General features: G+C 43.0%; 1 protein-coding gene across 4 annotated transcripts in view; it reads left to right on the top strand.

Annotated features, from left to right (window-relative positions):
- Nucleotides 1–4,955: 4,955 nt before the first annotated feature.
- Nucleotides 4,956–23,611, top strand: part of BICDL1 (BICD family like cargo adaptor 1) — a 94,752-nt gene continuing 76,096 nt past the window's right edge. For all 4 annotated transcript variants that reach the window (XM_060118762.1, XM_060118758.1, XM_060118761.1 and 1 more), the window contains exons 1-2: nucleotides 4,956–5,424; nucleotides 13,086–13,301. In XM_060118762.1, the coding sequence (XP_059974745.1) occupies nucleotides 4,987–5,424; nucleotides 13,086–13,301 (654 nt within the window). In that variant the 5' untranslated portion in view covers nucleotides 4,956–4,986. The remainder of the gene's footprint in view (nucleotides 5,425–13,085; nucleotides 13,302–23,611) is intronic.

Raw genomic sequence — 23,611 nt, forward strand, 5'->3', positions numbered from 1 at the left:
TAAAAATGATGAAAATGTGAGGCTTCGTAACTAAGAGCAAACACTTTAGAGTTAGACAGCATCATAGTATCATGTCCTAGTATATACTAGTGTTATATACCAGCATTATAGGGTCAGTGTGGGGATTAAATGAGATGTCATAAAGGATTTAAGGAATTAAATGCTAAATATATTCTAGCCACTATTTTTATAGTATGAAGCAGAATAAACTAAATAATAAGCTTCTTAGAAGTCCGAGGGTTTTTATATCTTTGCTTTGATGAGTTTTGAATCCTGCCACTAATTTCCATGGGGGGAGGTACTTGTTCATTCTTCTTAGCTTAGGGTTGACCTGTCTCGAATGGCTTTAAATCAGCAATTTTTGAAGTGTGGTTCTTCAACTCCTGAGAGCCTTTCAGAGGGTCAAGGAAGGAAGCACTATTTTCATAATAATTGCAATGATAGTAATTCTAATTTTATTAATAAGAGTAAAACTAATTTCATAATCTCATATTTTATTTCATAATTTCACGTTAGTAGACATAATACTAATTGTCTAATACTATTTTTGTTTTTTACTGTGTTGACATTGGCATTGGTAGTGCAAAAGGAATAGCGGGTAACTCTGCTGATACCTTAGCATGATTCATGACAGCGGTACCAAAGCGAGTTATTCTTCACTACTATGTGCTCACAAGAAGAAGAAGAAAAAAGCTAGTTTCATTTAAAAATGTGCCTGATGAAGCAGTACTTTTATTAAATCCCAACGCTTGAGTACACATCTTTTTAATATTCCATGTGATGAAATGGAAAGTACCGATAAAGCACTTCTGCTGCATAACTAAGTATGTTGTTGTCTTGAGAGAAAGCCCTTGTACCATCATTTGGGTTAGGAGTTGAACTAGTCACGTTTTTCATGGAACACTGTTTTTACTTGAACGAATGACAGACAGACTTTGGTATTCAGATTTGGGTATTTGGCAGATATTTACTCAAAAATGAACGTACCACGCTTTCTGGCAGTGACAACCTCCCCACAAGAACGTGCCTCTTGCAAAGGATCTCCTTCATCCCTCTCCAGCAGAGAAGAGGAAACACAAGAAGAAGCACCTGGTGCAAAGCCCCAGTTCCTATTTCATAGATGTGAAATACCCAGGATGCTATAAAATCACAACCATCTTTAGCCATGCACAAACAGTAGTTTTTTGTGTTGGCTGCTTTACTGTCCTCTGCCAGCCTACAGGAGGAATAGTAAGGCTTACAGAAAGATGCTCCTTTAGACGGAAGCAGCACTAAAAGCATCCTGAATCAAAATGAATGGGAAACCATCCCAATAAACACATTTTGGATTAAAAAAAAAAAGAATGTACCAAGTCTGTCACTTCAAGGAAAACAATAGACACTATGGTTACCAATGATAAAATTGGAGCTTTCCAGTAGAAATAAGAATTTTGGAAAACTGATACACACCTCAGTGAGCTTGATAGCTTGCCAATACATAAAGACCTTTCTGATGAGATCAGTGGTTATATTAATGAACGGTATTTAAAAATATATATAGTATAATGACATGTGACAATATTTGGAAGATCTGCATAACTCAGTGAATCAATATTTTCCCAATGACTGATACATACTTTTAAAGAATCAATCACACATGAGTAAAAGATCCATTCAAAATGAAAGGTAGATCAGTGGATTTCCTTGATGTGGTTTTAGATTCCACCTTGCAACTAACCTTTAAGAAGCTATCACATGTCGAGTTTTGGTGTATTATCAAAGAAAAATACCTTCAACAATCAGAAAAGGCTGCTAAAATATTCCTCCTTTTCCCAATTGCATCTTTGTGAGACCAGATTCTCTCCATATATTTCAACCAAAACAAAACATCACCACATTGAATGGAGAGGCAGACGTAAAAGTCCATTTTCTACTGTTAAGCCAAACATTAAAGAGATTTACAAAAATGAAAAACAATGCCTTTCCTCTTGCTCATTTTTTTGGAGGGGAATATATATTTTTCATTAAATACATCATGTTAAGATTTAATAGGTTTATTTTAAGTATTTAAAATAAAAATTAAAATTTTTTCTGTTTTATTTTATTATTATTTTTTTTTTGCGGTACGCGGGCCTCTCACTGCTGCGGCCTCTCCCGCTGCGGAGCACAGGCTCCGGACGCACAGGCTCAGCGGCCATGGCTCACGGGCCCAACCGCTCCGCGGCATGCGGGATCCTCCCGGACCGGGGCATGAACCCGCGTCCCCCACATTGGCAGGCGGCCTCTCAACCACTGCGCCACCAGGGAAGCCCCTGTTTTAATTTTTAATACAGTAAATATCAATATCTAAACCTATATAAACTAAAGTTTTTTGAGATCTTTGATGATTTTTAAGAGTGTAAAGAGGTTCTGAGCCAAAAAGTATAAGAACCACTATTCTAAATAGTTCTCCAAACTTGGGCTGGTCTCCTTTAACTATTCACAAGAAGATAGTACTTAGGGCCAAACCTGTAGTAGAAAACGATCACTTCCTAGTCAGGTTAGGCAGGGGAACATTGTGAAGAAGGAGCCTCAGAAATTAGAGTTAGCATTGTAATAGTTCATTCTCACAGTAACAGGCAAGTCTAATAGAGTAGGACCATCGAGTTTAAGGAAGGCAAGAAAAAGACCTTTAGGGAAAGACAGGCTGCAAGTCTGCATCAGGAAAAATAAATAGCTGAAACAAATGACTTTGGATTAGGAATTCTGTTTGCTCTTGATATGTGTGTCCCTAATCTATTTATAGGAGTAACTTCTCCCTTCCTGATCAAAAAATACAAAAGGGATTCTTCAGTTGGGTCTCACCATGGGCCCACAATTTCTGTTCAAGAGGGCATAATAAGAAGTGTGAGAACAATGCATTGTTGGAATGGTACCACGGTCAACTTTCAAAATTTAGCTCTAAGATTGATGTGGGAACCCCTCTATGGTCTGTCTCCTTTTCAGTCAACAAGAGAACAAAGTCAGCCCTGAAGCTCAGGACCTTTAGGATTCTGACCTTCAGCCTGAGGGTAGAAGGTAATGTATATACCTGAGTATTGTTTAGGCTCTGAATTTAATAAGGACAAAAAGCCATGAGAAACCATTTGACTCATTTCAGCCGCTCCATGTCCTGAAATATTCCATCTTACTGTGATGAAAAGAATCAAAATATGATCTAACTCCAAAATGGGTTGTTGTCCAAGAGGAAAGGGAATAGTGACCAATTCTAGCTTCAGATGGGATTGTTTCTGAAAATAGAAGACAGAGCATTACCAATGAGGTCAAAGCAAGAACTGACTGGAATCACCCAGTAGGTTCTTCAGTCCTTGGTTTGATCACTGCAGGAAGCTTTCCTGATAGCACCTTGGATATCGACCCAGGCCATCTTGATCACAAATTACTATTTACCTTCCTCAACACTTATATGTGAGGAAAGTAAAGAATAACGATATATATGTGAACCCTGGAGTCAGCCTGTCTGGATCTGATCCTGTATCTCTCAAGGCCTCAATTTCCTTCTCTGTAAAATGAGAAGAGTGATAGTACTGACTTTTAAGATTCTTGGGAGGATTATTTAAGATAATGCATGTAAAGCACTTAACACAAGACATGGCACATACTAAGCGCCTAATAAACGGAAGTTATCATGGAGCGTCTTTGCTTCGTATTCCCATCTGTGAGCAGTTTTTTCCGTTATTTCTCAACATAACCCTTTTCTTTCGGGGCTGCTGATCTCTGAGGCATCTGGTCCCTTATATCCCTGAGTCATCATCATTGAGATGCTGGGTTTCTGAAGTCATCCCTCCTACTGCTCTCTAGGGCTCCCTCTCTTGACTGCTTAGCTCTCACGGGGGCTCAGACCCACAAGCCGTGGCTGCGAGTCTCTGTCGGGCTTGGCCACCCGTCTTGGAGAAATGTCCTCAGTCCCCTTGGTGATCACCTAAGACCGAGACCCATTGGACCCAGAGAAACGCCCCAGCCCAGAAGCGGGAGTGAGGCCGGGGGTGGGGCCGTCCCCTGGGGTGAGGACAAGGCTAGGGGCGAGGCCGTTCTCGGAGATGCGCGCGAGGCCACACCCCGAGGTGAGCGTGCTGGGGGCGGAGCCACACCCGGTGGACGTGAGGCCGGGGGCGTGGCCGCGTCGGGGAGCCGCCCGGACAGTGAGGGATGCGCCAGCTGTCTCCACGGGCGGCGCGCGCAGCCGCCCCCGGGCGTGAGGCAGCGCAGGGGTTAAGGCCGTCGGCGCCACCTGGGCGCCGCTGAGGAGACCCACGAACCGGCGAATCGCGCGCTGGCGCGGCGAACAGGTGCCCGTGCGCGTCAGGCGCCGGCAAGGGGCGGGGAGAGGGGGCGCGGCCGGAAGCCCCGGGCCGGGTGCGGCCGTCCGGGTGAACTGGAGGAGCTGAGGCAGTCAGGAAAGAGCTCGCCGGGCTGCGCGGCGCGCGATGTGGAGCCGCCGCCTCGGCCCCTGCAGCAGCCGCTGTCGCCGCCGCTGCTGCTGGGGCTGCCGCCGAGCCGAGGGACATGGAGCGCGGCTGCAGAGAGCGGCCACCGGCAGCAGCAGCAACGAGCGTCGCAGCGACAGCGGAGCGCCGCCCGCCCCGTGAGGCGCTGCCCGGCCGGCGGCGGCAGCGGGAGCAGCAGCAACAGGGTGGTTGAAAAGCCGGCGGCGGCCTTCTTCCTCGCAACCGCCCCTCCCGCTTCGCCTCCCCTCAGTCTTCGCTTTCTCAGCCTTCCCTTTGCCACCCTGTCCTCCTTCCCAGCGCTCGCGGAGCAGCTGAGCCCGGGGGCGGGAGAAGGGGGCGCGTGCCGCCGGCGCGGGGGAGGGACGGGGCGGCGCGCGCCGCGCCCAGGGCTCTCGGAGACCCGGGGGGCGCGTGCCGCGGCGTGAGGAGAGGCGCGGGGCGGTGCGACGGGGCCCCTCCCCCTTGCAGCCTGGCGCGCGCCGGCCGGGCCGCACCGCTGCGGGCTCCGCGCGCGCGGGCCATGTCCGCCTTTTGCCTGGGCTTGACTGGCCGCGCTTCAGCACCCGCCGAGCCGGACAGCGCCTGCTGCATGGAGCTGCCCGCCGCGGCCGCGGACGCAGTCGGGAATCCAGCCGCCGCCGCCGCCGCCGCCCTTGTCTCCTTCCCCGGGGGCCCCGGGGAGCTGGAACTGGCGTTAGAGGAGGAGCTGGCGCTGCTGGCGGCCGGGGAACGGCCGTCCGACCCCGGAGAGCATCCTCAGCCCGAGCCCGGGCCTCCAGCCGAGGGGGCCGAACTGCAGCCGCCGCCCGCCCAGGATCCCGAACTGCTGTCGGTGATCCGGCAGAAGGAGAAGGATCTGGTCTTGGCAGCCCGACTGGGCAAGGCACTGCTCGAGAGGAACCAGGACATGAGCCGGCAGTACGAGCAGATGCACAAGGAGCTGACAGATAAGCTGGAGGTGAGGACGTCCCTCCTGGGATGGGTGGGAAGCGGGGGTGGGGGGGAGCCCAGGCACCCGCCTGCCGGCCCTCGGTAGCCTCGGGAGCCACTCACCCACCCCACCCCACCCCACCCCACCCCACCCCACCCCATCCCATCCCATCCCACCCCACCTCTTTCTTGCTCATCCTCCCTCACAGAAAACCACCTGGAAGCGGGGTAGCATGGAGGGTTTGGGATTATCAGACGAGGGCATTCATTGAACCCACCTGGCTTTCCCACCTATTGAACCCACCTGGCTTTCCCACCCTACTCACAGCAAACGGGTCTATGCACGGCTCCAAACACTGTGGGCCGTTCTGTATACGTACTGTACACAGCATCTAAAATAGAGTTTACAGTATGACTAATTTATACAGCACTGAGGTGATATCCGCACACAGAGAAATTAGAAAGTCGCGAAGCATTTAAAATATGCTCCATGTTTTCAGAGAAGTAGTTAATCGCTAATCAGGGTGTTAGCCTAAAGCGTTTCAGCTTTGGAGTTAAGGCCTCCAGATGCCCTTGTCTTAACTTCCCGGCAGCTCAGAGTTGTGGGAAACAAGTGCCCCTAAAGGAGCTTTATATAGCCTTCAAATAGTGAAGGATTAGGAAGTATCGTTCCATTGCAGAAATCAGGTGAGCCTGGGCTCCGCATGTGACCACTGGTTGTGGATTTGATTTGGACCTCAGTATTTATATGTATTTAAACAGTACTTTTCTGTTTCTGTTCTGGGTCTCACACATGCAATTGGATTGCCAAATGCAACCTGTGAGAACCATACAACTTTAACCATTGTTATAAATACCCCTTAAAGTATCTGTAAGATTTTTGCCACTTCTCTGGACCAAAGTCTTTTGCAGCTATGCCTGTTTGTTTTCTTGACCTTAACTAGAAAAGGGCCTTGAAAGTGGTACAGGTTGCCACCATTTATAAAAATTAGATTTTTTTTAAGTGGGGGTAGGAGAGGTGCATATATGGCAGTGGGGATGAGCTTATCCTTTTCTGCCTGTGCATTTACTGTTGTTACCCAATTTGGTTGCAACCAGTTCTTTTTATTCTTAGTTAGAAGAGAATAGTACAGCCCTGAATGAGGTCTGAAATTGACCATAGTCTGGTTCCATATCACTGCTGCGGGCCAGACAGTCAGAATGTAGATTCAGAAACTTTTCTATAATAAGTGTGTCTGTATTCCAACGACATATCAAAAGTAAATCAGGGAAGAAAAAAAGGAAACCACTGTAACCCTGTAGTTCAGTTGGCCTCTTAACTAGGTCTGCCAGTCGATGAACTCCTGAGATACCTCTCTGAAAAGTGGTTTGTGAAACCTATAGGTAGACTGCCAAAAAGCAACCCAGTGAATTGAATTGTTTAATTTTCACTTGAAGTAGAGGTCTAGGAATAAAAGGGTGTCTTTTTTTTTTTTAAGAGATTTGATTACAGGCTCTATATACAAGTACTACTGCAGAGATTTATGCTTGTGATTTGAAATTCCTTCAGTGAGGGACTTGATGAAAGAGACAGCTAACTTGAAAGGAACATCATATCAGTCAGTTTGATTAGTGATAGATTTCAGGGTAATCCTGAGTGTGCAGTTATACACATCCTGGTTTCCATTTGGAACCTTTATACATGTCTTCAACAAAGGAAAAAGGTATTCAAATTCTGTAACAAGCAAGGTTCTATTATAAAAGAGTAAATTACATTTGACTTTTTGCTGTTGACTTGATAGCAGTAATAAAATAGTTTAAAACTCTTATTAAAGTATTTAAAAAAATCTTCACTCCTCTCAGGTCAGCATATGAACTATAGTGTTAAAAGTTTACTTTTAATTTCTGGAAGTTGGTTGCACAACAGTATGAATGTACTTAGCACTACTAAACCAACAGTACACTTAAAACTGGTTAATATGGTAAATTCTATGTTATGTATGCCTTACCACAATTTGAAAAATAACATTTTTAAAAAGTGAAATATTGATCAATATTAATGAGTGATGAGGGGGTTCAGTTATATAATTTCTTCTAGGTATATCTGAAAATTATCATTAAAAATTTTTAGTTTTTTTTAAAAAGTACACTTAAAATTATCAAGGTATTGTCATTAGTTTCTTGTTAATTCTTTTAGTATTAATATGAGAGTGACAAATCTCATTAACAGGGGCCGATTTCATTTGATACCTGCAAGTGAATTTTCCCTTGCAAATTACACCTGTAAGTATATTTTTTAAGCAGCTTAGATTTTAGAATGTCTGCTTGAACAAATTCTTTCGAAAGTTTAATACAGCCACTCTGCTGGATTTTCAATTAAATTCAACATTTAGGAGTAGAGAACCAGCCATCTTACTTTAAAAAACATTTGTAATTTTCTACAAATTATCAGACAGTGGAGTCAAACACATTTTCTCATGGGTTAGTTTGAAAGATAAACACGAGTGGACTCTGAATGTTGGTTTGACTATTAAATAATGAGACTTTTTTTTTTTTTTTTTTTTGGTACGCGGGCCTCTCACTGTTGTAGCCTCTTCCCGTTGCGGAGCACAGGCTCTGGACGCGCAGGCCCAGTGGCCATGGCTCACGGGCCCAGCTGCTCCGCGGCATGTGGGATCTTCCCAGACCAGGGCACGAACCCGTGTCCCCTGCATCGGCAGGCGGACTCTCAACCACTGCGCCACCAGGGAAGCCCTGAGACTGGTTTTGTTTTAGTCCCATCTGCTTACTTCTTCAAAATTGGCACCTTTCTAATTTCAGAACCAAGTCATTTTCAAGATCTTTTCTACTTATTCATTAGCTATTATTAAATACCTCTCCAGTATTGTGCGCCAAACCCAAGATTGTGTTTTGTCATTTAAAACGTAAAGTACTTGATCTTACACTGCTCTCTCATTAAAGGCACACTCTTTAAAGTCTTTAAAGGTTAACATAGAAGTTTTTTAATTAGGCATCTCTTAGGGTTAAAATGAAGATTCATTTTAATTTGAGAGATTGTAAGGTTTTGGTCATTTTTTTCCCACCCTTAAATTAACTATCCTGTATTTTATTCATTCCCTGAATCAGATTTTCACATGCTTAATTTTTAAATATAAATTTATTTATTTGTTTATTTTTGGCTGCATCGTTTATTTCGTTGCCGCGCTCATGCTTTCTCTAGTTGCAGTGAGCGGGGGCTACTCTTCATTGTGGTGTGTAGGCTTCTCATTGCAGTGGCTTCTCTTGTTGCGGAACACGGGCTAGTTGTGGCTCGCGGGCTCTAGAGCACAGGCTCAGTAGTTGTGGTGCACAGGCTTCGTTGCTCCGTGGCATGTGGGATCTTCCCGGACCAGGGATCGAACCCATGTTGCCTGCATTGGCAGGTGGATTTCTAACCACTGCGCCACCAGGGAAGCCCCTCATATGCTTAATTTTTTTTTAATGCCTTTAGATATTTTATTTCTTCTGCATCTACCGTTAGTCCTTTTGCTTTTAAAACATATCCAGCCAGGTCCTTGGTAGTTTCTTTTTTTTTCCCCAGAATATGAACTAAGACAGTAACTTGGGTTTATACGCTTTTTTTCTTCAGAGATTAAATCGTTTAGTTTTTTAAAAATATGTTTTTAGGGCTTCCCTGGTGGCGCAGTGATTGAGAGTCCGCCTGCCGATGCAGGGGACATGGGTTCGTGACCCGGTCCAGGAAGATCCCACATGCCGCGGAGCGGCTAGGCCCACGAGCCATGGTCGCTGAGCCTGCGCGTCCGGAGCCTGTGCTCTGCAACGGGAGAGGCCACAACAGTGAGAGGCCCGCGTACCACACACACACATACACACACAAATACATATATATATATATATATATATATATATATATGTTTTTAAAGTCCAGGATTCCCTTTTTTTCCCATTCTAGCTGAGAGTGAATTATCTCTTACTGCAGAGGTAATCTCTTTCCTCAGTTACATTTTCTTCCCCTTCCCTAGGCCAATGCTAATGATTCTAGCATTGTTTTCTCTTTTAAGAGGCAAAACAAGTAAGGTGAAAATGATTCATAATTGGGTAGTACATTTAGGTAAGCAAACGCAGGGGTCCTTATTTGCATTCAGTGCTTGGTCCACTTAAAAAATAGTATTTTTCTTTGTATTTTTTAAGAACCATATCCTGGACCTAGGAGAATAGTACTGCTTTTTTGGTTCTTTGCAGAAATCCATTTCTGTAACAACGAATTTTAGGTGGGCTAATGATATTAACTTTTGTTTTTTCAGGTTTTTTTTTTTTTTTTTTTTTTTCTTTTTGCGGTATGCGGGCCTCTCACTGTTGTGGCCTCTCCCGCTGCGGAGCACAGGCTCCGGACGCGCAGGCCCAGCGGCCATGGCTTACGGGCCCAGCCGCTCCGCGGCATATGGGATCCTCCCAGACCGGGGCACGAACCCGTATCCCCTGCATCGGCAGGCGGACTCTCAACCACTGCGCCACCAGGGAGGCCCCAGAGTTTTTTTTTTTTTTTTTTTTTTCTTTTTGCGGTATGCGGGCCTCTCACTGTTGTGGCCTCTCCCGCTGCGGAGCACAGGCTCCGGACGCGCAGGCCCAGCGGCCATGGCTTACGGGCCCAGCCGCTCCGCGGCATATGGGATCCTCCGGGATCGGGGCACGAACCCGTGTCCCCTGCATTGGCAGGCGGACTCCCAACCACTGCGCCACCAGGGAGGCCCCCCCAGAGTTTTAAATAAACTTTTTTAGAAGGGTTTTAGATTTACAGAAATATTGGAAAGATGGTACAGTGAGTTTCCATATGCCCTGCCCCCCAGTTCCTCTATTATTAACATCCTACATTAGCATGGTGTACTTGCCATAATTAGTGAACCAATACTAATACATTATTGTTAGCTAATATCCTTAGTTTATTCGGATTTCTTTAGCCTTTGCCAAATGTCTTTTTCTGTTCCAGGGTACCACCTTACATTTAGTTTGTGTATCTTCTTAGTCTCCTCTTTCCTGTAACACTTGCTTAGACTTTCCTTGTTTTTGATGACCTTGATAGTTTTGACATTAACTTTTTTCTTTTTTTATTGAGGTCTAATTGACATACATCATTATATTAGTTTCAGCTGTAGATATTACCTTTTAAAATACCATATAACCCCAAGAAGCAGGGAATAGCATGGGCAGAGCCTGACCTCCACACTTGCTGATACTCTGCCTAGAGTTTACTGGTTAATTTAGCACTTAATTGAAAGTATATTCTAGGAGAAACCTTCCTTTTCTCAGAGTAGACAAAAGGCTAAATTCTGTATGTTCATTAATAGGAAGGTCTTGATTTTTTTAATTAAAGTATTGGGAAACCTGAATTAGGAAGTTTGTCACGTGTGCAAAGAAATGTAAGGACAGAATAGACTGATCGGCACCACCTGTCCTCAACCCTGCCCCACCCCCTGCAAGTGGATTAGATTGTTTTAGTTGCTTGGTTGGGCTGTTCACTAACAGCTGTTTGCTGAATATTTTTAAGTCTCTCTGTTCTTTTAGAACACAAACCTAATTTATCTGGCCTCTCAGTAACACTGTGATTACTGAGTTCTTGCTGTTTCCTTCTGCTCAATCTTTTCCATTTTGGAAAAACTCAATAAAACCAAGTATCACAATTTTAGGCTGGTAATTACCATTTACTTCTGCATTTCATCTTTCTGAAATTTGTATAGTGACTAAAACATTCTCATTTTTGGGGAGTGTAGCAAAGTGAGGGAAGCGTAGAGCAGAAAATTTTCATGATGAGGAGTACAAGTCCCTCTCTTGTCATTCCTTTCCCCCTGTGCTCCAAGCTGAGGCTGTATAAAGTATAACGATAATGTGACTTTTTCAACAAATATACCAGAGTGGCTATATCAAAGTTAATTATTCCCTTGAAGTGGTCAACTTTGGAGGCTATACACTTATTTCAGTGAAAACTGCCTTTGCTGATGTTCTCAGAATTTTAATTTCTCTGACTGCTCTGTCATGGTAAATTTGCATCTTTTGGGGGTAAATTAGGCTTTCAGAAACATTTACAAGTCACTCAGAGCAAATTAGGGGAATAAAATGGCAGGATGAAATGAGATGATCTCTCTTTAGACACATCTCAGATGTGAAGTAATGGGACTGATTTTCTTGTATAACTATGCACTGGCCCTTGAAGCTTTCCAAAAGAGGCATTCCAAAAAACATTCGAAAGATGAGAACTTGGGTAGAATAAGAATGTAGGTTCCCAAGGTGAAAAGATGTTTGAGTACTCTGAAGGTGAGGATTCAAATGCTCATCTTAGCTTGTTGAGACGATCTCAGTGCTTGATATCAACCTTCAGTGCATCAGAATTTCCAATAGAACCCAGCTAGTTAGATAGATAGATGCCTGCCTAAGCCTCATCCCGTTCTTAACTAAATCGCATCTTTGGAATTAGTATTTAGATGGATATATTTTGAACAATTATACCAGAGATTTTCTGACAGCAGCAGAAGTTGAGGACCATTGCTTTACATTTCATATATTCCCTGAGGTATAGCTTGGCTTTTTTGTACATACTATGCTTTTTAAGTAGGAGAACATACTTTCCTCTGAAAAGACGAATTTGTATGTGTCTCACAGAAATAAAAAGATGTTCTTATGTCCTTCAATCCAAAAGAGTTCTTTTCTGTCGAGCTGCTACCTCAAACCATCTGTACTTTCCCTGCATACCATTTGTCATGCTGTACAATTTAATACTTTTATCCCACTAGAATGGAAACTCCATAAAGGTAAGGACCATTATGTCAGTGGCTAGCCTATAACAGGCACTCAGGAATGAATGAAAAGATCAGAAATAAATATGCAAGGCTAATAAGTCATGATTTAATAAAAGTGGGCCTGAATCTGAACTTGCCTTAATGATTTTGAAATACAGTGCTATATATAGCAGGAAATATTGAGTTGTGATTTAGAGCATTAAACAAAGTCAAGTGACTAAGACACAAATCCCAGCTCTCCCTTGAGCTTGTTATTGAATCTCTTATCTTCTGCTGCTTCATTTGTAAGAAAAGATGGTTAATCCGAAGCATCTCTGGAGTTCTTTCTAGCTCTGAAAATTCTGTGATTCTAAGTGCCTGCTATTATGCCAGGCATAATAGATGACAGCAAAAGAAATTTTCTTAAGGACTCATTTTAAGTTGTTTAAATGTATATTTCACCAATTAACAGATGATTTACTAAATTTCAAGTGAGTTCCTAAGTCTAGAACCGCCATTCCTAAGGATAAGAGTAAACATTAGGTATTTTCAGTAGGAATGGCATTCTGTTGGTGAAATCAGCCTTCCCTACTCTGGAAGAAGGGAATATTTTTGCAGCTGTGAAATGGGCAACTTCTCCTATGTGGCAGAGTGTTTTGTTGTGCTGACTGACTAGGAAAAAAAAAAGTTAGAAGAATGTGAAAAGAGGAAAAAAAATGAAGGGCTCTGGATTTTTTTTTTTTAATATTTATTTATTTGGCTGCACCGGGTCTTTGTTGCCGCATGTGGGATCTTAGTTGCGGCATGTGGGGTCTTGTTGCCTGACCAGGGATTGAACCTGGGCCCCCTGCATTGGGAACACGGAGTCTTAGCCACTGGACCACCAGGGAAGTCCCTGGAATTTTTAACGGTTCTAAAATCCTCTTCATTTTTCACCCAGCACTTAGAGCAAGAGAAACACGAACTAAGAAGACGATTTGAGAACCGAGAAGGGGAGTGGGAAGGGCGTGTGTCCGAGCTGGAGAGTGATGTGAAACAGCTTCAGGATGAGTTGGAGAGGCAGCAGGTTCATCTACGGGAAGCAGATCGAGAAAAAACACGGGCTGTCCAGGAATTATCAGAACAGAACCAAAGGTTATTGGATCAACTCAGCAGGGTGAGTCACAAGTTAAGAATTTATGGTATAAAATACTACAAGTTGAAACAGAGTTTCTGTGTAATGTCAACCATATATAAGGTAAGGGTAGTTCTGATTTTTGTTGCCTTTGGTATTGATATCAACAAATGAAGTATTTTTCACCTATAAGAATTTCAGCTGTGGTGAACTAGGTGTCAGGAGCAAAGACCCTTGCCTGTCATTAGTCAGCTGTGGGACTTTGGCAGTCACTTAACTTGGGAGTTTTCTCATTTTTAAAATGTAAGAGTTTGCTTAGTGATTCGATGTTCCTTATATCTCTACAAGTCTGTGATTCTTTTACCTAGAGAAAGTCTGTCACTGGTAAAATTATGTTAATGCATTTAGTTCAAATGTTAATTAAATGGTGCCATCTTTAAATTGAAAAGTTTAGGGAAAATTTCTAGAGCAAATGATTTTCGTTGGTACTACATTTGCGAATGTACATCCCTTCTTATTCTTTAAATATGAAGGGAGGTATGTGTATCTGTATATAAAATTTGTTCTCTTTATTTCCACATTAAGTAGAAGTTCTTTATTTGTACCTTTATAGGGTGGTGTCATGGAAGTATTAATTAACCGAAGTCAAGATTGTAGAATCATTGCAGAGAAGGAGTTTGAGGGCTGAGTAGGTGGAAATCTAATTTCAATACAGAACATACTTTTTAACAAATGCAGGCATGTTGTTTATGCCCTGGTCTCTAAAGCCACCTACTTTTGAAAATTAAGAGCTGGATTTACTATCGTACCTCAGACCTTCTTACGAGTTGAAAATAAAATGAGTTCAGTTACCAGAGGAAAAAGAACTACTCTGATAAAATCCCTAAGCACAGACGTTCGCAGGAGAGCACTGCCTTTGTCTGCATGGTTAGTGTTTGGTGCTTAAGTCTCTGGGAAAGGCTTAGCTAGGGCAGCATGTGAAGTTATTTCACTAGTTTGTGTCATAGTTGCTTCCCATGGGAACCCTGAGACTGGTCAAAACCTTCATGCCTCACAGGGAAGTGTAAAGTAAATGCTACCACAAGAGAAACGGAGAGGAAGAAGGAGAGGTACGGAAGGAGTGAGTGGAACAGGGTATCTCGAGGGAGATTGGGGGGGGGGCAGAGGAGAGATAGAAGGAGAGAGATGCCTAATAACTTGGAAAATAGCTAGTTGCAGGAGCTATCAGTATGTGAAGGTGAGAATTCAGGTGGTAGGTGGAGCTAAAGATCTTGCCTGCAGGTTTCTCATCTAGGGAATCAAATCGCCATTTGACTGGCTGGAAAGGAAGAGCTGGACAAGTTCTTCAAGAAGTCATTATAGGGCCAGCTCAGTAGCCTTTCTGACTCAGTTCTATAACCTTTTTTAGCAACCGGGAAGGGATTCTCTATCCTTGTAAGATTTTATAGGTTTTTTGGGGGTTTTTAAAATAAATTTATTTATTTTTGGCTGCGTTAGGTCTTCATTGCTGCGCGCGGACTTTTCTCTACTTGCAGCAAGTGGGGGCTACTCGGCGAGTGGGGGCTACTCTTCGTTGCAGTGTGTGGGCTTCTCATTGCGGTGGCTTCTCTTGTGGAGCACGGGCTTCAGTAGTGTGGCTTGCAGGCTCTAGAGTGCAGCCTCAGTAGTTGTGGCACCCGGGCTTAGTTGCTCCGCGGCATGTGGGATCTTCCCAGACCAGGGCTCGAACCCATGTCCCCTGCATTGGGGTGGATTCTTAACCACTGCGCCACCAGGGAACTCCAAGATTTTATATGTTTTTGAGGCTTTATTCATTATTCATGAAAGATTAACCAAATAGACCTGGCCAGATTTATTTTTTCCAAAAAATTCATAATTATTCTGAACTAGTGTTTCTTATGGAGACTTATGAAAGGAATACAACAAACCAGAACAATTTAAGAGGAAATTATTTCTTGGGAACTAAGTTCATGTTTTAACGTGAGCAGAAGCCAACTCGACTCCGCTTTCTGATCTGGTGAAAGATAAGTGGCCAGAGAAAGCAAATATTAATATGACATAGCAAGAACACTGAGCTTGGAATTTGGATGAATGTTGAATCTTGACTCTGCTTCTCATTAACTGGGTGACCTTGTTTGTGCTTCCCTTTCCTTATCTTTATTTTTTATTTAAAAAAATTTATTTGGCTGCACCAGGTCTTAGTTGCAGCATGTGGGATCTTTAGTTGCGGCACACGGGATCTTTAGTTGTGGCATGTGAATTCTTAGTTGTGGCATGCGAATTCTTAGTTGCGGCATGTGGGATCTAGTTCCCTGACCAGGGATCAGACCCGGGCCCCCTGCATTGGGAGCGTGGAGTCTTAGCCACTGGACCACCAGGGAAGTCCCCCTTTCCTTATCCTTATTTTTTTAAATTATTTTTAAAAATTTATTTTTGGCTGCGTTGGGTCTTCATTGCTGTGCACGTGCTTCCTTTAGTTGCCGTGAGTGGGAGCTACTCTTTGTTGCAGTGCACGGGCTTCTCATTGTGGTGGCTTCTCTTGTGGAGTACAGGCTCTAGGTGCACGGGCTTCAGTAGTTGCAGCACGCGGGCTCAGTAGATGCAGCATGTGGGCCCTAGAGCGTGTGGGCTTCAGTAGTTGTGGCGTGCAGGCTCGGTATCTGTGGAACACGGGCTTAGCTGCTCCGCGGCATGTGGGATCTTCCCGGAGCAGGGCTCGAGCTCCTTTGCCGTGCATTGGCAGGCGGATTCTTAACCACTGCGCCACCAGGGAAGCCCCCTTTCTTTATCCTTAAAATGGAGGTTGGGGACTTCCCTGGTGGCACAGTGGTTAAGAATCCGCCTGCCAATGCAGGGGAAAGGGGCTCGAGCCCTGGTCCGGGAAGATCCCACATGCCGTGGAGCAGCTAAGCCCATGTGCCACAGCTACCGAGCCTGCGCTCTAGAGCCCGCGAGCCACAAGTACTGAAGCCCGCGCACCTAGTGCCCGTGCTCTGCAACAAGAGAAGCCACCGCAATGAGAAGGCCGCGAGCCTCAACGAAGAGTAGCGCCCGCTCACCGCAACCATTGAAAGCCCGTGCACAGCAACGAAGACCCAATGCAGCCAAAAATAAATAAATAAAATAAATAAATTTTAAAAATAAATAAATAAAATGGAGGTAAAAATTTGTACCTCATGCAAGTACTGTTGAAATGAAAATGAGGTAATGTGTTTATGTTAAGCAGAATACGAAGTTAATATGTTTCCGTGTTGATGGTTATTTTACTAAGCCAGTATCTTTATAGTTGAGGTTCCTCTGCCTAATTTCTCTGTAGAAAATACTGATAAGCTGTTCCCAAAGGAATATAGGAGGATAACATTTCCACTAGATCTAGATTCTTGTTATCCTCTCTGGCCTTGAATGTAAGCCCTTGGTGAGTTTTGTGGCTTTTTTTCCCTTTCTCTTGTTAAGCAGGCCAAGCCCCTTGGGTTTCCATCAGCAGCCAGTTTAGATTGCATTTTATTATCATTTTATTAACTGGGTATTCAGGAACTAGAGGAGTTGGGTACTTTGAAGTGAAATAAGATTCTCCTAGGACAAGTTAACAACCAGCAAAAGTAGTAGAAGGCCATGCTTTTCTAACAATGTATATAATGTGTTTTTATAAGCATGAAATGTATAATATCTAAAATGTAGTATATTTCTGTGATGCTTTTGTCCAAGGTTTTTTTTTTTTTTTGTGGTACGCGGGCCTCTCACTGTTGTGGCCTCTCTGGTTGCGGAGCACAGGCTCCGGACGCGCAGGCTCAGCAGCCATGGCCCACGGGCCCAGCCGCTACGCGGCATGTAGGATCTTCCCGGACCGGGACACGAAGCCGTGTCCCCTGCATCGGCAGGCGGACTCTCAACCACTGAGCCACCAGGGAAGCCCCTGTCCAAAGTATTTTTTTTATTGAAGTATAGTTGATTTATTTGTCCAAAGTATTTTTAAATGTATTTCTTTGCTGCCATGTTTTTTTTTTTTTTTTTTTTGCGGTATGTGGGCCTCTCATTGTTGTGGTCTCTCCCGTTGCGAAGCACAGGCTCCGGACGCGCAGGCTCAGCAGCCATGGCTCACGGGCCCAGCCGCTCCGCGGCATGTGGGATCTTCCCAGACTGGGGCACGAACCCGTGTCCCCTGCATCGGCAGGCGGACTCTCAACCACTGCGCCACCAGGGAAGCCCTGTTTTTGTTTTTAAATAACTGCTTTATTGAGATAGAATTCATATACCATAACATTTACTTTTTAAAAGTGTACATCACCACTATCTAAGTGTACAGTAGAACATTTCACACCCCCCAAAAAGAAGCCTGTACCCATTAGCAGTCACTCCTCGTTCCGCCTAACACCCTATCTGACACCCTGACCCCTGGCAACCACTAATCTACTTTTTGTCTCTATGGATTTGTCTGTTCTGGACATTTCATGTAAATAGAATCATACATATGTGACTTTTTGTGACTGACTTCTTTCCCTTAGCATAATGTTTTCAAGGTTCATCCACTTTGTAGCATATATCAATACTTCATTTTTATGACTGAAGAATATTCCATTGTATGGATATAACACATTTTGTTTATTGATTCATTAATTGATGGACATTTGGGTTGTTTCCACTTTTTGGCTTTTATGAATAAGACTGCCATACACGTTCATGTTCAAGTGTTTGTGTGATCAACGTTCTTTTCAGCTCTAAATTAGGATGCTATGAGCATATGTATCCCATAAGCTTCTGGATCCTCATTATGATGAAGGAAGGGATGGGTACTGTTGTAATTTTATAGCTGAGAAAAGTTGAGGGACAGAAAGATATGTGACTTAATTAAGGCTCTTCCGGTTCAAGACTGATGAAGGTTCCTGTGCCTCAATTTCAAATTTCTGAGGCAGCAATTAAGGTCACAGACTTTGGAGCCCAGACAGCCCTGGGACCAGACACCATCTCTGCTATTTACTAGCTGAGTGAGTATGGGAAAGTTTTTCCACTTTTTAAAAGCATAGTTTCCTCCTCTGTATAATGGAAACAATTACACTATTACTATTATCTGGTGCTGTTATGAGGACTAAATGAGTTAATGTATGTAAAGCTCTAACCACAATATCTGACATACAGTGAGTGCTCAATAAATGGTAGCCATCATAATTATCATGTCCTCATCATGTAGATGAGATTTCTGCATCTTGTCCAATGTTGATTCTCTAATTTGAGAGAGTGGAAGAATCTGAAGTGTCCCCAGCACATATTGGCATGTAAAAACATTTTGTTTAGTAGTCAAATCTGTACTCAATAATATTTGTGTAAAATTGACCCTCCTAGGAGTTGAGTCAGGATTATTCTATAGCACCTAGTACCAACACTGCTGCATATATCCTGGGGATACCCTTTTCCCAGTTCATTTGCTCATTTGAACAAAATGCCCTCTAAATTCTCTTCTAGCTCCTAAATTTCTGTGAGACTCATTTTTGTGAAACTCAGGTTGACATATCTGGAGAGAGTATAATTCACTTTTTAAGTTAGAAAGTCATACTATGATAGTGTTGACAGTGGGGGTGTAGGACATGTTTAACACTTAGCCTCCTAACTATATCAAAAGTAGAAAGAATACAGTGGGCCTTACTTTCAAGAGGAAAGGTGAGATATGGGCCATGCTTGTTGCCTAAGAAGAAGGAGATATAAATGCTTAACATGGAGGTTTTTTTAGAATCCTTCTGATACATAAATATAACAGCGTTTTTAGCAGAAACTTCCAGAGCCCGCAGATGCTTTTCTCCCCAACAGCAGCAGCTAAGATATCAGAGTTCTGATCGGTATTAGAGCCTTGAAGTGGTTATTCACTAATTTAAGCTACTACAGTTCGTAACGCAGTTTAGGCACTATAGAAAGTTCTGTTTATATCCTTCACCTATTATTGGTGTGTAAGAGGTTTTTTTACACATTCTTGATGGTATTATATTTTCATTTTGTTTATGGACTCTTTTACCAAACAGAAGTGTGTGCTTTTAGTGAAGTCAAGTTTATTAATCATTCCCTTTATGATTTGACTTTTGTGTTTTGCTTAAGCCTGTCCTCCAGGTCATGACAATATTTTCCTGTATTAATTATAATTTTATTAATTATAAAAATTTAAGACTTGTTTTTTACATTTAGATCTTTAATCTGTCTAGAATTTATTTTTTACTATGATATGACATGAGTCCAGCTGTGTTTTCTATGTGATTTATTGTCTCAGCACTGTCTGTATCCCCATGAATTTCTAATGCTGTGTGGATTTTTTAATGAAAAAAAAATCCTAACATTTAGTCTTGACTGAAGAGCCAAGGTAACTTAAAATAAAAAATTTAGAGGATTATATAAAACTGTATTATTTTGCTAGGGCTGTTGTAGCAAAGTACCACAGACTGAGTGGCTTAAACAACAGGAAATTATTGTCTCACAGTTCTGGAGGCTGGAGGTTCAAAATCAAGGTGTTGTAAATATTGTTTCCTTTTGAGGGCTATGAGGGAAGGATCCACTCCAGGTTGCTCTCCTTGCCTTGTAATAGATGGCCGTCTTCCCCCTGTGTCTCCTCCCTCCTTGTATATCTGTCTGTTTCCAGATTTCTTCTCCTTATAAGAACACCAGTCATACTGGATTAGGGCCCAGCCTAATGACCTGTTTGGTTTTTTTAAAATTTTTAATTAAATAGTTGTAATTACATAGTTGTGTAGTTGATTTACAATGTTGTGTTAGTTTCTGGTGTAGAGCAAAGTGATTCAGTTATATATGCATATTCTTTTTCATATTCTCTTTCATATTGGTTTATTATAGGATATTAAGTATAGTTCACTACACTGTGCAGTAGGACCTTGTTGTTTATCTATTTTATATACAGTAGTCTGCATCTGCTAATCCTAAACTCCTAATTTATCCCTCCCCCACCCCCCCTTCCCCTTTGGTAACCATAAGTTTGTTTCCATGTCTGTGAGTCTGTTTCTGTTTCATAAATAAGTTCATCTGTCTCATATTTTAGATTTCACATATAAGTTATATGGTCTTTCTCTTTCTGACTTCACTTAGTATGATAATCTCTAGGTTCATCCATGTTACTACAAATGGCGTTATTTCATTCTTTTTTATGGCTGAGTAGTATTCCATCGTCTATATACACCACATCTATTTTTTTTAATTGAAGTATAGTTGATTTACAATGTTGTGTTAATTTCTGCTGTACAGCAAAGTGATTCAGTTATACATATATATACATTCTTTTTTTATATTCTTTTCCATTATGGTTTATCATAAGATATTGAATGTAGTTCCCTGTGCTCTACAGTAGGACCTTGTTGTTTATCCATTCTATATATAAAAGCTTAACATCTCCTAACCCTAACCTCCCACTCCATCCCTTCCCCAACCCTGTCCCTCTTGGCAGCCACCAATCTGTTCTCTACGTCCGTGATTCTGTTTCTGTTTCATAGATAGGTTCATTTGTGTCATATTTTAGATTCCATGTGTAAGTGATATCATATGGTGTTTGTCTTTCTGATTTACTTCACTTAGTATGATAATCTCTAGTTGCATCCATGTTGCTGCAAATGGCATTATTTTGTTCTTTTTTATGGCCAAGTAGTATTTCCTTGTATATATGTACCACATCTTCTTTACCCATTCATCTGTCAGTGAACATTTAGGTTGTTACCATGTCTTGGCTATTGTGGACAGTGCTGCTATGAACATAGGGGTGCATGTATCTTTTTGAATTATAGTTTTGTCTGGATATAGGCCCAGGAGTGGGATTGTTGGATCATATGGTAACTCTGTTTTTGGTTTTCTGAAGAATCTCCATACTGTTTTCCACAGTGGCTGCACCAACTTACATTCCCACCAACAGTGTAGGAGGGTTTCCCTTTTCTCCACACCCTCTCCAGCATTTGTTATTTGTAGACTTTTTTTGTCGTTATTTGTAGACTTTTTAATGATAGCCATTCTGACTGGTGTGAGGTGGTACCTCATTGTAGTTTTTTTTTTTTTTTTACCACCGGTACGCGGGCCTCTCACTGTCGTGGCCTCTCTGGTTGCGGAGCACAGGCTCCGGACGCGCAGGCTCCGGATGCACAGGCTCAGCGGCCATGGCTCATGGGCCCAGCCGCTCCGCGGCATGTGGGATCTTCCCGAACCAGGGCACGAACCCGTGTCCCCTGCATCGGCAGGCAGACTCTCAACCACTGCGCCACCAGGGAAGCCCTCATTGTAGTTTTGATGTGCATTTCTGTAATAATTGGGAATGTTGAGCGTCTTTTCATGTGCCTATTGGCCATCTGTATATCTTCTTTAGAGAAGTGTCTGTTTAGGTTCTCTGCCAATTTTTCGATTGGGTTTTTTGTTGTTGAATTGTGTGAGCAGTTTGTATATTTTGGAAATTAAGCCCTTGCAATGACCTCTTTTTAATATGATTACCTCTGAAAAGACTGTATCTACAAGTAAGGTCCCATTCTGAGGTATTGAGGTTTGGACTTCAACATATGAATTTCAACCCATAACAACCATTTTGGGGTGTTTTTTTGCCAACAGGTTCAACTCTTGGATCTTAGTACTGTCCGTGTAGGGAGTGTTCACAGTGGTGCCACTTTCTTTTTTTTTTTTTTTGTGGCTGTGTTGGGTCTTTGTTGCTGCGTGTGGGCTTTCTCTAGTTGTGGCAAGCAGGGGCTACTCTTCGTTGTGGTGCAAGGGCTACTCTTCGTTGCGGTGCAAGGGCTTCTCATTGCGGTGGCTTCTCTTGTTGCGCAGCACGCAGCTTCAGTAGTTGCAGCACGTGGGCTCAGTAGTTGTGACGTATGGGCTCAGTAGTTGTAGCTCACGGGACCTAGAGCGCAGGCTTAGTAGTTGTGGCGCACCGGCTTAGTTGCTCCACAGCATGTGGGATCTTCCCAGACCAGGGATCGAACCCGTGTCCCCTTCATTGGCAGGCGGATTCTTAACCACTGTGCCACCAGGGAAGTCCGTGGTGCCACTTTCTTTGTGGGTTGCATACACTCAATAACATGTTTACTCACCAAAGATGCTTATGCCTGTGACCATACAGCTAAGGTCTACCATGACCAATCCAATGGGGAGAGATTTAGAACCTTTAAGTTTATTCTTTGAAAAAGTCCCAGATTCACCTCCCTCCTACTTTTCCTCTCATGACTAACTGGCATTCAGATCTTCTGTGTAGATTAATGAAACCTTTATTATCATTATTTTTTAGATTTTTTTTCCCGGCCACACTGTGTAGCCTGTGGGATCCTAGTTCCCTGACCAGGGATCGAACCCACGCCCCCTGCATTGGAAGTGCAGAGTCTTAACCACTGGACTGCTAGGGAAGTCCCTAGATCTTCTTTAATTCAACATTTGGCAAATACTTAATTGAGCAAGGCACAGGGGATATAGTGGGAAACACAAAACTTCTGTTGTGTAAAGGTAGTAGGGAGAAAGATTTAAATAACTAAACAAATCCACAAGATAATTATAGATTGTAATAGGTACTATAAAGGGTGATGTGATGGCAAATGACTGGAAAGAAGAGAGTGACTTTAGAAAGGATAGGTAGGGAAGGCTTCTCTGAGGAGGTAACATTTGAGATGAGACCTGCAGGCTGAGGAATCAGCCATAGAAGAGTCAGGGGAACAGGGTTCTTTGATGGATCCTGTTAGATTGTACACTCTCTGAGTATAGAGACCACATCTGTATTGTTTATCGTTATAAACAGGCAACTAGTAGAGTGGGCATTCAATAAAAGATTGTTGGTTGTTATTTTTTTTCTTGACTATCTAGGGTACCTAATAAAGAAATTAGAACTCTCTTTTTCTGAAGATTACACTACCCCTCCATGCACTCCATAGAAGAGCTCTCTTGACTGTTTCAGACTCACTGTTATGCCATATGTGTGCTATGTGAAAACCAGTGGTCAAAGGAACCATGAATGTCATTGCTGTGTTGGGCAGGCTGTAGATAGTGGTGACCCAGTTGCCTAGAAATCTAGTGTTGTCTTCATAGATACTCCTTCTGTAATTGCATGAAACCCCAATCTTCCATGAATTGAGAAGAGTGACTATGGAATGGACAGAGCTTTTTTCGTGTATTGATGTAAAACCTGCAAGTACTTTGGCGTTGTGCTGTGTCTCTCCGGTGGTCTGTAGGTTGGTCAGTTACTGAGTGACTGGCCCTGTAGTCCTCTGATCTTGCTGGTGGAGAGGGAAATGAGCATTTTCACTTTTACCAAAAATTTCTCTTGGGGAGTTGCATGGTTGTCTAGTGGTTAGGGTTCTGGGCTTTCACTGCTGCAGACCAGGTTCAGTCCCTGGTCGGGGACC

This window comes from Mesoplodon densirostris, chromosome 15 (assembly GCF_025265405.1).
Source record: "Mesoplodon densirostris isolate mMesDen1 chromosome 15, mMesDen1 primary haplotype, whole genome shotgun sequence".
NCBI classification, from domain to species: Eukaryota; Metazoa; Chordata; class Mammalia; order Artiodactyla; family Ziphiidae; genus Mesoplodon; species Mesoplodon densirostris.